The sequence below is a fragment of the Monocercomonoides exilis genome (genome assembly GCF_001643675.1).
Source record: "Monocercomonoides exilis strain PA203 chromosome Unknown scaffold65-413564, whole genome shotgun sequence".
Taxonomy (NCBI): domain Eukaryota; phylum Preaxostyla; order Oxymonadida; family Polymastigidae; genus Monocercomonoides; species Monocercomonoides exilis.
The window spans coordinates 334260-346738 of NW_027150610.1; the positions used below are offsets into that span (position 1 = coordinate 334260).

At 36.9% G+C, this 12479-nt stretch overlaps 4 protein-coding genes across 4 annotated transcripts; 2 read left to right on the forward strand and 2 right to left on the reverse strand.

Moving 5' to 3' along the window:
- Positions 1–381: 381 nt before the first annotated feature.
- MONOS_9327 (uncharacterized protein) lies at positions 382–849 on the reverse strand (the record flags this gene model as incomplete). The annotated part of the gene is made up of 1 exon (XM_067879816.1): positions 382–849. One exon carries the CDS (start codon positions 847–849, stop codon positions 382–384), a length of 468 nt encoding a protein of 155 aa, XP_067719207.1.
- Positions 850–3656: 2807 nt separating this feature from the next.
- MONOS_9328 (uncharacterized protein) lies at positions 3657–4733 on the forward strand (the record flags this gene model as incomplete). The annotated part of the gene is made up of 1 exon (XM_067879817.1): positions 3657–4733. The coding sequence occupies one exon, from the start codon at positions 3657–3659 to the stop codon at positions 4731–4733; it is 1077 nt and encodes a 358-aa protein (XP_067719208.1).
- Positions 4734–5009: 276 nt separating this feature from the next.
- Positions 5010–6192, reverse strand: MONOS_9329 (uncharacterized protein; the record flags this gene model as incomplete). The annotated part of the gene is made up of 2 exons (XM_067879818.1): positions 5010–5192; positions 5938–6192. The coding sequence occupies 2 exons, from the start codon at positions 6190–6192 to the stop codon at positions 5010–5012; spliced, it is 438 nt and encodes a 145-aa protein (XP_067719209.1).
- A 1376-nt stretch (positions 6193–7568) lies between these two features.
- On the forward strand, positions 7569–10769 carry MONOS_9330 (uncharacterized protein; the record flags this gene model as incomplete). The annotated part of the gene is made up of 1 exon (XM_067879820.1): positions 7569–10769. One exon carries the CDS (start codon positions 7569–7571, stop codon positions 10767–10769), a length of 3201 nt encoding a protein of 1066 aa, XP_067719210.1.
- Positions 10770–12479: the final 1710 nt, after the last annotated feature.

The window sequence follows — 12479 nt, forward strand, 5'->3', positions numbered from 1 at the left end:
TAATGCCATCACACACGGCAGAGATGAGTCAAACAATAGAACAGTCCCACACAGAAGTTGAATGCTGCTTCTGGACACTTCTCTCAGAAACATTGAGGATGTGAACGACTCTGCCCGCTTCTTCAGAGAGAATATCGTTGACTGTGTGCGATTTTGTGTATGTGTCTGTGTCTGTGATTGTGATTGTGAATGAGAATGTACCTGTCCCTCTGCTTTGCCTGGTGAAACAAACAATCTTCCTGTGCTCGCTTTTTCCAGCATTGCCAAGTGCTTCGAGGAAGCAGAAGAAGGCAGAAGACAATCGAGTCTGGCTGTGTTTCCATCTTCATCTGCAAATAGAGGATAATCTGTGATTCTATTGCTTCTATTGTTTCTATCATTTCAGCTTCTTCTATTGCAGTTGCGGTTGCTGTTGTTGTCTTCGCAAAGCAGAGAAAGCAAAGAAAAAGAAGCCTTCATCGATAGGAGGAAAGATGTCACTCCTTTCAGCATTTCCACATCATTTGATGGCAGACGCAGATAAAGCAAGGCTGCCGGGGTACGCGACGACTGCAGAACAAGAGGCCTTTCACGGAGCATTGAATGTCTTTTGAAAGAAGAAGAAGAAATGTTGATGGAGCGAAGGAAAGAGGATGTTGAATGAGACTGCAGCTCGTCAAAGTGGAGGGAGGACTTGAGAGAGGAAGGCTGGTATGTGCTTTGTTGGGTGTAGGGGTGCTGAGAAGGATGTGAAGATTGTGAAGAAGAAGAAACAGAAGAAGAAACAGAAGGACGAGAATTAATCACATCGCTCTTTGTTCTTCCATGGACTGACTTCACAGGCACAGCGGAAGGGGCTGACAAGAACATCGACTGATAAGAAGCGAAGGATGTGGATGAATGGAGCTGATTGCGAGAGAAAGGGAGCATTCCATTTGTGTCCTTTTAGGAGTGCTTTGTGGCTGCTTCTTTGCCTCTCAGCAGCAGACTGCCTGCGGAGTCAGCTTTTGCAATGGAAGAGTGAGGGTCATGTGGTGATTGATATGATTGAGATGATTGCAATGAATTTAATGATTGATGTGATTGGGTAGATTGAATTGGTTGAGATGACTGAGGCGATTGAGGTGTTTGCAATGGAATAGGAGAAGAATGAGAAGGAGAAGAGGCTGAAGGTGAGGCTGAAGAAGGAGAATTGTCTGAGGTGAGTTAAGGGGAAAAAGAAGGAGTGACTGTTGATAAAGATGAAGATGTGGAAGAGAGGCATAGGTGTATTTAAGGTCCTTTTTCGATTCTTGATTATTCTTTAAAACATTATGATAAATAAAAAGTAGAATTAATAATAAAACATTTGTATGGACTGGAATTTTGAAATTCTTTTTGATCCTTGAGAAAAAACTATTTTTAAAAATCACCCATAAATCTGAGTATTTTTTCAAAATTTTGATAATAATTGATAATTTTAAAATAATAAGCAGCTGAGAAGTTGTTAATTATTATATACTCTTATTATAAAAATGATTTTTCAAAAAATAAAACATAAAAAAAAATAAATTAAAAAATTAAAATATTTTGATCTATCCCACAATTATATTTTTAATATCCAAAAAATAAGAAATTACTTTCTTTCGTCAAGAATTGAACCCCAGCTTGTAAATCTGAGACAAATCAAATGTTTAGAAATATTATTAAAGTGTGCAATTAAAGATTATTAAAATTTCATTCTATCCTTAATGAATTTTGTTTATGATTTTTAAGCTGATCAATTTTGTGCAGTTTGAGGATATTAATGTTATGCCGTGATGATCTTGAATTAAGAAACGCTGGTGACGCCAACAAAGTTTGAATTTCATATGAATTAACTTATTTATAGAATATTTTAACGATTTTCATTATATTTTAATTTATTTTCTTCTGAAATAAGATAGAATGCAAAATGCAAGAGGATATTTATTGGATTTGAAGAATGCATTCTGAAAACAGAATCGCTGGCAGAAATAAAATTCTTTGGGATTGTTGTTCCATCGAGTTTTAAAAGGACAATCTCTACAGTGATTGAATCGAGCACTCGAAATGGAGAGTTACACATGTCGAACTGCGCAATGAGTGTGAATGGAGTGAAGGGAAACACAATTGGATTTTTCTTGATCAAATCTACAGGAAAGATGGTTGAACCGGACTCTCTCATGATTTCAGATGTGAAATCATCAGTCTCGCTATTTTCAATTTCGCTTTCGTCTGGAAATGTGAATAATCAGAACTACAAGATGAAACTGTTGAATTGCACACAAGAAAGATTGGAGATTGATAGCACATCAGCAGTTGATGGAGAGGCAGCAGCATTTGGAGGGAATATGTGTGATATTTTATGAGATCATAAAATCGTTGCATCGTTGATCTTTCATGAGTAATTTTTTTTGTTGTTTTATAATTTTCATTTTAAAAAATATTTGTAAATCTGAAGAGGGATCCTTTTTGAATTAAACAACAAGCAATCGATATAATGTTTTTCAATTAAAGATTTATTGGAAAAAATGTTATGGCTAATTTGATTGTTCAGTTATCTTTTTTCCATGAAAGTTTATAGACCGGATAAGAAAAGGGATAATGAACATTCTATGTGGGATAAAAGATATAATTTTCCTCAGAAACAAGGTCAGTGAAGATTGGGAATTGATGATGGAATTTGACAAGATGATTTTTGTGAAAAGCATCTTTGAAGGAAATACATTTTCCAAAATAACATATGAAAAAATTAATGTATGCTTTTTTCTTTTGTTCTCATTTTGAACGAGGATGTTTCCATCTGTGGATTTCTCAGAGCTCAAGAATCTGATAAAAAATATAAATGGCTATTTGTTTGTTTTTCTGAGGAGAACATCAGAAGAGGCTGGATGACGAGAGACAACCATCAGATGGGAATTGCATGCATTTTGTTTTCATTTGGTACAGGGGAAGAAAATGAATAAAATTGAAAAGCATTTGGATGAAAGCGAAAAGGAATGAAAACAATTGGGCAGCATTTAGAAAGAAAATAATTCGAGATATTTTTTTCTGAAAAAAATTGTAGACAACATCTAAAGCAGGACATTAATGTTTGAATAAAGGATTATGGGAAAAGGAGCGTTGGGAAACAATCGAAAAGGAGATTGACAGCATTAGTGATTGGGCAATCCTCTGCATTTGTGATTAGATGGTTAGGTGCGTTCTTTTGAGGAATTTTTTAAATCAATGCAAAACTAACTATTTTAATATCTTTTTTATAACTTTTTTTCTCACAGACAACAGCCTTTTTTTATCGAGTGTCATTCGCAGGGACAATCCATTTCAAGCAACATTTTACGAATTATGTGGTTTCTTCTCAGTCTTCTCCTTCTTCTCATTCTTCGCTATCTTCGCAATAGTCTGCTTCACATGCATTGAATGTCGGGAGTCAGCCTCATTTTGAGCATCCAAGCAGCAGTGCTTCTGTTCCAATGCAACAAGAAGAAGACAGACAAATTCCTCTATCATCATTTTCTTCCTCATCTTATTCATCTTGTTCTTCTTCTTCTCTCAAAAATGCATATTATTCTATTATACATTTTAAAAACCACATGTTTTCAAGATTAGTGAAATGTTTGTTCATTTCAAGAAATTCTTTAAAAGAAAACGTGGGGAATAAGTTAAAGATGATTTAAATGAAACAAGAAGAAAAAGAAAAAGGTTTCGAAGAAGAAGACAACGCGGATGATGATTTGGGCTGCGAAATCGAAGGATCGATCACACACAATGCACACTCAAAGGATAGCAGCATGTTGTTGATCGTTAACTCTTTCTCGCTCGGGAACTGCTTGTGCTGTGCTGAAGAAGAAACAGCAGCAGAAGATAAAGGCAAGTCATCTCCTCCTTCGTCCTCCCTCTGCCACGCAATCTACTCGTGGAACTGCACCACACCTTTCTCGTATCACAGCAGCATCCCAAAGCAGTTCGCCACTTCAACCTCATTCCTCCTCAGCTACAGCCCCACAAACTCCACCAGCAGCCGCACAATCCAGAACAGCGCCCGCCGCCTTCTTTCTTCTCCACCGCCGACTATACAGCCTCCACACGCAGCTTCAGCCCTGCACCTCCCGACACTTCCGATAGCACCCGCACGCAGTCGTACAGCTCCGGCTTCAGCAGCTCCAAGTGCAGGCTCACAGTCTTCGCAGCTGCTCAATTCTCAGACGCTGTCAGAGGCGCCTGCCGGTCGGACAAATCGCATACCTTCAGCAGCCGCGGGAATCGCGCGAAGATGTTGTTGGGCTGTCACACCTCCCGCACAGACGCAAACGATGACAGACAGCTGCCTGACAGCCTGTACGCATCCCGGAAGATCCGCAGCGACAGCGACTTTGGAGTATGCAAATAACACACACAGAAGTGATTCCAGTTCTCCAAACACAATTCCTCTGAAAACTGCCTCTGATGGTAAAAATGAAGAAGTCCATGCATTTCCAGAACATTTGACATCACACAGCACCTTCATCTCCTCCTTCAGCTTCGCTGCCTCTGCGCGGCAGTTGTTTGGCAGAAACCTCCGAAACACAGATGCATCTGCCTCTCCCTTCTCCGACTTCATCCTCTCAAATTCACAAAAAAATATCTTGATCTTCTTCTCAGAAGCCCTTTCAAACAACGTGTTGGAGCACTTCTGGTACATTTGGAACGATTCTATCAGGAAGTTTTCGCTCTCTTCCGTCAGCTGCTGTAACAGAACACACTTCAAGCAGTAGCGTGTCACAGTGCATGAAGAACAACAGTTCATCTTTAGTGAACAATTCATGAACAAACTTTCCAAACACCCGTTCCTCCGCAAAATCCTTCAGGAACAGCTAAACACAGTGAATCATCGCCTTCTGCACAGCTTCACTCTTCTTCTGATTCTCAATCACCCCTTGAACAGGGCCCTTCTGCTTTCTTGTTATCTGTGCGTGCACTTTCAGCAGCTTTATCAGAATCTTCGTTTCCTTCTTCATCTGGTTCGTCTTCTGCTTCTCAGTTGTATCCACTCATCCTCCATCACCATCGCCAACGTTTTCTGCTCCACCACTGCTTGCTTCTCCCACAACACTCACTCCGCTTCCCACTTTCATATCAACCCGCTTCCAGCTCGGGTTTGTGTCGAACATCACAGCGCTGCAATCTTCTATGCTCGCTGAAAACTTCTCCTGGAATTTTTCAAACAGATGCGACTGAAGTATCAACGAAATCAAAAACAGAACCATCACTTCTTGCACAGAGAAACCAACGAAGAAGATATGAAAAGCTTAACCCCCATCCACAAGTTTTCGCTAACCATCCACACTCACAACTCCATCCTGTTGCATCTTGCGTTTCTTTTCATTCGAAATCCACTCAACACTCAGTTCAACATTCTCATAATCGCAACATACTGACCTGCAGCTCCTTCACCTATTCATTGCACTTCTCGCTCAGCTGAAGAATCTTCCAATCACACATCTGGATGAGATTGCCATTCCCTCACACAACTCTTTTAGTCACTCGTCAGCTTCAAAAGCCTCTTATCATTTCAAATATAATGCATCCTCATGTTGAACTCCATAAACTTCTTATCCGTCTCCTGTTTCACCACTTAATGTTTTTTTTTCTCTTCTACTACTCCTCCTCAGTCTTTTCCTTCTTCTTCCACTTCTTCTGCTTCTTCTGCTCCTTCTCTCTCCTCCATTACAACCAGCACAATCGCTTCCATCACATGAACGATATCCTCCATCTTCAACATTTCCGCCTCCATCGCCATCTCCCAAAATTTTCCTGCACTTTGTTCACTGCAACCACAAGCCGCATCACTTCCTCTTTCATCTTATTCGTCATCACAACGCTCCTCGACTTCATCGATTGCAAAACCAGCCACGCTGTCTCCAACGGAAGCAGCTACGGACAAAAAAGATATGTAGATCGATGGGAACGCATCCACACTTGCACAACAAAGACATTCTTGCTTCCAGACTTTATCAACAGCGATTCATCAATAGAAGGAAGCGGAGCAACAAGCGCAATAGAAAGCATCATCGAAAGCACAACTTCAGAGGTGCACTCAACGGCCCCAAGCAGCACCGCCTTCCGCGCCACAACATAACCTAGCAGTTTCTGCAGCAGCATCTGCTTGTTACGTACATACACCCCAGCCGCCTTAGGCACCAAAATCCGTAGTCGAATCTCGATTTCATTCATAGCTGCTACCGACATCTATGATGCCACAGCAGCCGAGGCACCCGATGGATAAATCGCAGGCGCTGATGAAGATACGGATGATTTATTACACCTGTCACGTTCTTCTCTTTTCTTCTCAACATCTAGATTGAAGAGCCAAAATGGAGTTATGCTCCAGTTGAAGAAGAAGATGAAGATGGAGAAAATAATAAAGGCGCAGAGTGAAGCGAAGACTTTGGTGAAGGATCAACCTCAAGAAGCTTTTTCAAATACTCCAAAACGTCAATCCGTAGCTCTTCCAATAACAGAAACACTTCATTTATATCAGGATCAGATATATCGATCATCGGCCAATGCTCACCGTTTTTGTGTGATAAGAACTTTTTAACAATAAATTCTCCTTGAAATATCTAAAAGAGGAAAAAAAAGATGAGAAAAAAGCAAAAGAGAAAATTTCATCCACAAAAGATGTGATTCGTCATAAGATTCAAAAAATGATTCATATCATTTTGAGTTTTTGATTTCAGGTCTTTTGATGTTGATATTGCAGATAATATTAGATTTTTTGAAACATAAGTAATCAATTAATTTGTTTTAATTCTTGAATATAATTTTTCGTTCTTGAGTATTATTACGTTTGAATTCTCGTTATCATTAACTTTCAAAAAAATAATAAAAGACATACGACTTTTCACCTTTTCGTATTTTCAACTCATTGAAATATAGAAATGTTTATGAAAGTTCAAAAAATAAAAATGTCTTTTCAAATGGATGAAACAAAAAAGGCAAAAATTAATGGAAATAAGTGTTTGCAACAAATAACAACAAATAGTTAACTTTTTAAATCAAATATGAAAAGTTAATTCAAATATTTTGTGAAATAGATCTTTTTGAAACTTTATATTCGATGATACGCAAAAGAAATACAAATGTGAAATTCACAAAAATAAATGATGGGAACGGAATGATCAACATTTAATAATCATTTTTTTTAAAAGGGATAAAATAAATATCATGTAACTTTTCAAAGAAAAATACCCATTTGTTATTATTATAAATATTTTTATTAAAATAAATTGTTTTTTTCTCCAATTCAATCTGTCACATTTGAAGAGTCGAATTTAATGATCCCATAAAAAATCACCCATATGGGTCATTCTTTTTGAAAAGTCGCAAATGGTTTATTTTTGGGTTTAATAAAATTGAACGTTTTTTGACCAATTTTTTCTTTAAATACTGAAACCTTAATAATATCTTGAATTTGAATTAACGAACCAATTTGATGTGAGGAAAAGTGCATGCTCGAGAAATCTGATTGATTCTTTCCTAAAAATTGTCAAATTAGGAACATTTTTTATTAAACTCATTAATTAAACATTTGCGATTTTTCAAAAAGAATGACCCATATGGATGTTGGGATGATACTGAATGGAAGCAATATTGAAGGGGCATTATCAGAGAAGAGTGAAGAAGGAGGAGCATTGAAGATCGTTCTGAAGAATGGAGGATATATGACAATTCAAGAGAGTTCATTTACTGGATGTATTTGCAAGAATATGAGTGAGGGAGGAAAAGGAGGAGGGATGTATCTGGATTGCTGTTCGAATGGAGGAGGATTTCAGCTTTTATTGATATCCTTTTCTGGATGTTCAGCAACAGTTGGGAAGAACATGTTTGAAAAGAGCAGCAATCTGGTAAACAGTGTGAATACAGAGCGTTTTTCAATTGTTAACACAGATTACGTGGAGAATGGGAATGCATTTGTTGGGGAAGATGAGAAATATGGAGAAATGGATCTGCGAGTGTTTCTCGTTGAACTGAAGTGGGTGGAGGTATCTGTATCGACTGGTGGGCATGACACATTGGGGTGTGGAAGTGATGCGTTTCCTTGTTATTCGATATATCACGGCCTGGTGCATCTGACATCAAAATCTGTTTGTCTGATGTTCATTGTTGATGAGAGTGTGATTGATAGAGAGATAAATCTGGAAGAATTGAATTTGAGTTCGAAGAGCAGAGAAAATTGTAAAGTTGAAGTGAAATCAAGAATTGAAAAAACAAAGGATTCTTTGATTTCAACAAGAGAAACAGTCTCGTTGGTGAGAGTGAATTTTATGTTTGATTCGTATTTCATCTCTTCACATGAATCATTGATGTCACCCGAAGGAGGAATTCTTGAGATAAAAAATTGCTCATTTGACTCAACACAATCAGCTGGAGAAGGAAGTATAGAATTAGCAAACATTCCATTTCACATTATCAACATGGAAAAAGGAGAATTACAACTTGATGGATACACAATATCAAATCTCATTCTTCAAGAATCTGCATTATATCTTTCATCATCACTTCCATCAGTGATTTATTTGTTTGAGATCAGCAATCCAACAGTTTCTCATTCGCTTGTTGAAATTATTGAATGTGGACAGTTGAATGTGGATAGATTATTTGTTGAAAATATCACAGTTGAAGGAAATGAAGAATCATTAATATCTTGCCTGTCAATGAAAAAGACAATTCAGTTAGCAAATTGCACAATAGGTGGAGTCAGTTCAAAGACTACAAAAGGAAAATTGATGAAGTTGGAGAATTGTTTGGATGTGAAAATGGACAGTTGCATTTTCGATGGAAGTTCAAAGGAAAGAAATGAACAATATTTGAATGTGAAAGAAGAGATGTGCAGATGGTCAGGATCTCTTGTGGATGTTGTGAAGAGTTCTGTGATGATGAAAGATACAGCAATCTCGAGTTCAGCAGAAGGCGGAATAACAATGAGAGGTGGAAATGTGATTATTGAAAAAGGAAAGTTTATGAACAAAAATCCATCAATTGAAGGATATCCATCGCTGAGAAGGAACATGATATGTTCAGATTCTGGAACATTGAATGTGAGGAGTTTGAAAGGTGGTGATGGAGTTTTGCCAAATTCATCACTTTGGATGTTGAATGATGGGTGCAATTTTGAAGGGATTGTTTCAGAGAGAGATTCATCGTTTTTCATTCCTGTGTTGGAGAGTGTGGAAGCAAAAGAAGAGACAGATAGAATGAAGCTGACATTTAAAGGGATGCTTCTTGTTCCATGCAATCTGTCATTTTCAGTTGTGAAGAGGAAGGGAGAGGAGAAAGAGATTGAACATTATGATTTTGATTCAAATGGATTCTTTTCGGAAATAGAAGTTGAAGGAAGCGTGTCAAAAGATCTGATCAGCAGTTGTGAAGATGAAATTGATGTGAGCGCGCATGTTTTGTTTGGGAATGCAGAATCTTCATCTTTAACAGATTCATTCATTTTGAAGAATGCGAGCATTACTCCACCAAAAGGAGATGAAAAGATTGTTGAAGGAGGAAAAGAAAGGAGGCGGTCATGGGCGTTGATAATCGCTGTGATATTTATTTTATTGTTTTTGATTGTTCTTGTAGTGTCTATTATTCTGGCAGTTCGATGGAGAAAGGCAAAGAACGAGAACAAAGATTTGAGAAAAATTGTGAATGATAACTTCAGAAAAGATCCGAAGTTGATTGAGATGGTGACGATGGAGATATCGCCTGAGGAGCAGTGGAGGAGAGCAGAGAATGAGGCAGAGAAGAAGAATGAAGAGAAGATCAAGAAGAGGGTGTATGAGAAAACCTTGGGGCATTCAGAATCATCAGAGCATTTGCTGGCTGAGAGTGGATCAACTGAATATATTCTGGGAAGAGATTCAGACAAGATCCCTCAATGGATGCTGGAGAAGGTTGATGAGGAGACGAGAAAGAGAATACCATCACCATCGGTCTCATCCACTTCATCCACTTCAACAACTGACTCAGATTCAACATTTGTTCGAGGGGAAGATCTGTGCCCCACCACCTCATCAATGTCGAACTTGGTGGATGCAATGGCATGTTCATCTCCGCACGAGAAATTGATTGTGGATCTGAGGGATTCATTGTTCATGTTGTTGCATGGAAGGAATGCGAAGAAGGAGATGGCGATTGGATCCTTGAAGGAGAGGGAGCAAACAGCTGCTCAGATCATGTTCTGGGTGGCTAATCTTGCTCTCCACTCATTTGATGAAATGGAAAATCCTCTTTCTTCTCATTCCAATCTGAGTCCTCATATCGTTCTGTTCTCAGAGCACATGGTGATCTGCATTGTGATGCATTCTGATTTGCTTTTGTCTGATGACTCAGATTCATCGTCGATTTCTTCATCGACTGTTGTGACTTCTGCAAGTGATGAAGATGAAAGTGACTCTCTTCCCTCATCAGCATTTGAAGATGAAGATAGCTTCAAAAAAGAGTGCCTGAGGTGGAAGGCATCTGAATTACTGATCAACAAGAAGATGGGCGCAACAAAGGAAACAGTTTCATTTTCGATTGGGATGATGGTGTGGGAGTGTTTGACGCTGGAGATCCCATTTGGAGACTTTGAGGCAGAGACTGTGGGAGAGAAGATAAAGAATGGAGAGAGTGCGGTTGTGGAGTTAAGAAAGTTGTGGAGAGCACGCACAGAATGTGGAAGAAAGGGATATAATGATGGATGTGAATTGTGTATTGTTCAAGCGCATTCCATTGGACATAGTTTTTTCGATGATGATTCATTCAAAAATTGTTGAGACAGAGTCTTAAAGCGAGAATGCATTACTCGAGTATTTTCATATGTGTGGAGTGCGGATGGAAAAATGTTGAGAAGAAAATATTCTTTCCTAACAATTCTTTAGGAGAAAGACCAGAATGATAATATGAAACAAAAGAAAATTTGATTCAAATGAGTTTTTATATGTTTGAAAAAAATTGAGTTTGCAGCGATGAGTTAACAATTGGAATTTAACAAAATGGAAAACAAATTCAAACTTTTTAATAAATAAACTAAATTATCACGTAGGGTTAACCTTTTGAAATAGTGTTCTCATTATTTTTATGAGTGAAGACAATGCTGTGATCATGTTTGTTTTTGATTATTTTTTTTTTTTGTTTTGTTTTTTTGCAAAGAGAACATGATAAAAATTTTGCAAATTATTAACAAAATATACTTAAATTTTATATCAAAAAGAAATTTAAAATCTAATTCCAAATGCAATTTTTTTTGAAATTTTTCCATTATAAATATTCAAAAATTTAAAAATTTGATCATTTGCAGAACAATTATATCAAAAACATGAGTGAGAACGAATTATTGGAAAAAGAATTAACTTTCAGTGAGTTTATTATTCAATAGAACAACAAAAACCATCTTGCAGTAGAATTGTTATCAAAATACGGATTAATCAGAAAAAATAGGAAATGTTGGAAATACAAAAAAAATATGAATCTGAAGTTGCAAAAAAAGGAAAACGATTACTATGCCTACAAATGTTCAAAATGTGGAAGAATTTTTCGTTGGAGTTATAATTCAATATTCATGGAATTTCACTTATCACCAATTAAAATTGTATCTCTTTTATATCATTTTTGGTACAAGCATTCAATAAAGGAAGTTACTTTCGAGCTGAATGTTGCAAACAAAACTGTTGTGAAATTTAATGAAAAGATGAGAAGAATATGCTGCTTTTTTGAAACGAGCAAAATAGAAAAAGTTGGAGACAATTGCATTGTTGAAATCGATGAAACTTTAATACACAAAAGAAAAAATGGAGTGGGGAGATGCACAGAACAGCAGTGGTTGTGGGGTGTTATTGAAAGAAAGGAAAAAGGAAAGCCTCAAAAGCTGATAGTTGAATTTCTTCCTGATAGAAAAGCAGATACAGTTTTTTACTTCGTTAAAAAAAACATTGAAAGATCATCAACAATAATGTCTGATAAGTTGTCAGCATACAACTGCATAAGTGATAATGGCTTCACTATAGACAGCGTAAATCACACTCTTAATTTTGTTAAACCAGAAAATCCAAAGGTTAACACGCAGACTATTAAAAGCATCTGGTCTCATTTGAAAAATCATATTCCAAAACGAGGGAGATCATATTAAAAGACAAAGGAATATGTTTACGAGTTTCAATACAGATTCAACAATCGACTTTCTCCAACCGCATTTATGAAAGAATTATCAAAGATTGATAAGAAAAATTTGGATGTCTTTCTTCGTGCTTACAATGATAGTGCTGAAAATATGATAAGTGTTTTGAATAAAGAAAGAAAATTCAAATTATCATCTTATTATTTGAAAAAAGAGGAAATGAAAAGAAAAAAAAAAGAAACTATGAAATGGTTGATGAAAGTGAGCTGGATGAAGTTTTAAAGAAAAAAAGATTATCGAAGAAATTGATTGAAACAAATAATATTGAATTTTTAAAAAGAAGAAAAATTGATGATGAAGAAGAGAAAGA